General features: G+C 35.4%; 1 protein-coding gene across 1 annotated transcript in view; it reads left to right on the top strand.

Moving 5' to 3' along the window:
• LOC106868084 (latent-transforming growth factor beta-binding protein 1) overlaps nt 1-3041 on the top strand; it is a 42084-nt gene that overhangs the window by 33369 nt on the left and 5674 nt on the right. Inside the window, exon 14 of the mRNA XM_052977857.1 lies at nt 405-524. Within this exon, the coding sequence (XP_052833817.1) occupies nt 405-524 (120 nt within the window). The remainder of the gene's footprint in view (nt 1-404; nt 525-3041) is intronic.

Here is a 3041-nt window from a genome sequence, read left to right on the forward strand (position 1 = left end):
ATAATAATAATAATAATAATAATAATAATAATAATAATAATAATAATAATAATAATAATAATAATAATTATTATTATTATTAAAATGGCACTACTGGGTACTGCACACATCCTACGCAAAACACTTTCAATACAGTAACCATAAGAGCACCACAGCAATCCACAGCACATACCCAAGGCGCACAGAGCTGCGCTCGGTAGTGAAGTGAAAGCACGTTATAAAAATAAAACTACTGAACAACAACAATAATAATAATAATAATAATAATAATAATAATAATAATAATAATAATAATAATAATAATAATAATAATAATCCTTTCTACTATAAGCACAAGGCCTGAAATATGGGAGAGGACCCCAGTGTATTACTATACATGCTAACAAATTCTCTTTGTTTTTCAGACATAAATGAATGCTTACAGAGTAACCCATGTGGTACAAACAGTAGATGCAATAACACAAGAGGATCTTACAGTTGTTTATGTAATCAAGGATATCGTTGGGATGGAAGAACATGTGTTGGTAAGTAAAGAGGAATAAACTACAATAACACTATCAACAACAACAATTAGCTTCTGGCTGTTATCATCCATTCTAGAAAAGGCGGAAGGCCTGAACGTTTGTCATATTGAATAAGAGAGACAATATATTTGTCAGATCATTGATGTAGCCTTACCAATTGGCATGAATGTTGTGAGTAAAGAGGTTGAAATTACCAAGGGCTCCGAATTGAAAGTGGAAATGGTAAGAGTGTATGGAATGCTAGTCAGTAATGTAAAACTAATACCAGTGCTGATCGGAACGTTGGCCTCAGTCCCATTGAAACTTCAAACCTTGTTAAGGCAATTGGAAATCCCATGCAAGTTTGATGTCTTGCAAAAAGCAGCTTTCTTGGACACAGCACACATCTTAAGGAAAGCATTATCTGTCTGAGGTCCTTGTTGTGATTTGGCAGATGACTAAAAAATCCGGTGCATTGAAATCAACATTGTTTTACGAAGGAATAATATTAATAATAATAATAATGATAATAATAATAATAATGATGATGATGATGATGATGATAATAAATGCTCTGATGTAGTACCATGGCTTCTGATCTTAACTGATTGGAAGGGTTATCATGTACATTGTTTTGTCTTGGTATAAAAGATGGGCTACAGCAAATATTCTGCTCAATACCACAGATTTGCTTGTCATTTATTTGACTTTAACCAGTTGAGCATGTCCCTTGGTGGCTGACGATATGTGCATCTCTGATCATGAGCAGAAATAGTGGGGGAGCATCATAGCCATGTGTTGAGAGGAGTTCATTGGGGTTTGAATAATTCACCTTTGGAAACATGGGTGTTTTGCTCAACATCCTTAAACAAACCTTATTCAGGGACCTTTTGAGTGGGATGGGCTACTCGACCTGAAGAAAATTCTAACTGGGCCCCACCTGCGAGGTCATGCGCTGTTTATCTTGATATGAGATCACCATGTTGTACATGTATGGTTGTGATGCATGTGCCTGGTGTGCCCTTATCAGACGGGTAGTTATGATGGGTATAACGGGCATCGTATGTGTCACTTTGATGGCATGCACTGCTCTCTCACTCAATAATAATAATAATGATTTCAAATTTTTGCACAAAGCCAACAATTTCTGGTGATGGGCAAGCCTATTACATAGGCCCTAGTTATCATCTGGTGGCTATTTTATCGACCCGAATTGATGAAAGACAATTTGACCTTCGCGGGATTTGAACTCAGGACATAAATACCGACGAAATGCCGCTAAGCATTTCGTTAGGAAGGAGAAGAAGAAGAAGAAGAAGAAGAAGAAGAAGAAGAAGAAGAAGAAGAAGAAGAAGAAGAAGAAGAAGAAGAAGAAGAAGAAGAAGAAGAAGAAGAAGAAGAAGAAGAAGAAGGAACAGAAAAATAGAACGTTGAATAAGTAGAAGAAAAAGAGGAATTAGAACTTGGAGGATAAGAAGTAAAAGGTAGAAGTCAAAGAAATAGAAGAAGAAAAAAACGAAATACGAAGAAGGAGGAGGAAGAGAAGAAGAAGAAGAAGAAGAAGAAGAAGAAGAAGAAGAAGAAGAAGAAGAAGAAGAAGAAGAAGAAGAAGAAGAAGAAGAAGAAGAAGAAGAAGAAGATCAACAACAAGAACAGCAAGAACCTTGTCTCTTCATATCCTGTACTGACACATAACGAATTCAAAATCGCCACTATAGGGAAGGACAGTAATTGCAGTGCAACATATGTAAACAATACAAAATCAATACTCCTGCTTGGTAGCATGAACATCATCCTGAGCCTGTCGTTGATGTTGAAAATATCACTATACTCTGGCATTTTCGGTCAAACCCGGCAGAACCACACTGGCTCATCGACCAGACATAGACATTAAAGAAAGAATAGAAGATACTTGTAGAGTAATAGATGTAAATTTCCTACTGATAAAAATATCTCTCTAAAGGAATTTGAGAAAGTAAGTAAATATGAGAACATGGAAACTGAAATACAAAAGATGTGACATTTTAAAGCAAGAACTGTACCCGTTATTTTGAGTGCCCTGCGTATGATAAGAAATGGATGCCACAAACCACTAGATAATACCTCACGAGAACCCTGTTCCAGAGAAATCCAAACTATTCTGATAACATGTACTGCCCACATTCTGAGAGAAACCCTATCAGTGAGTTGCATTACATGAAGATATTTCGCTACAGCCTCTGACTCTCCAACTCCCCAAGATTTCAGTTATACTGCAATATCTCTTATCCTTCACTCGGCTCAAGACGCTGGGTGTGTCTCGGCGAGTGATTGTAACAAACATGCAGATTGAATCTAAATAATAATAATAATAATAATAATAATAATAATAATAATAATAATAATAATAATAATAATAATAATAATAATAATGAAGAAAAAAATGCTTTCTAATTGATGTATCAATACCAGCAGATGACAACGTTTCTCTAAAAGAAATGGAAAAACTTTCAAAATACAAAGACCTGGAAATAGAGATAACTCGAATGTGGAGATCAC

Source organism: Octopus bimaculoides, chromosome 29 (genome assembly GCF_001194135.2).
Source record: "Octopus bimaculoides isolate UCB-OBI-ISO-001 chromosome 29, ASM119413v2, whole genome shotgun sequence".
Classification (NCBI taxonomy): Eukaryota; Metazoa; Mollusca; class Cephalopoda; order Octopoda; family Octopodidae; genus Octopus; species Octopus bimaculoides.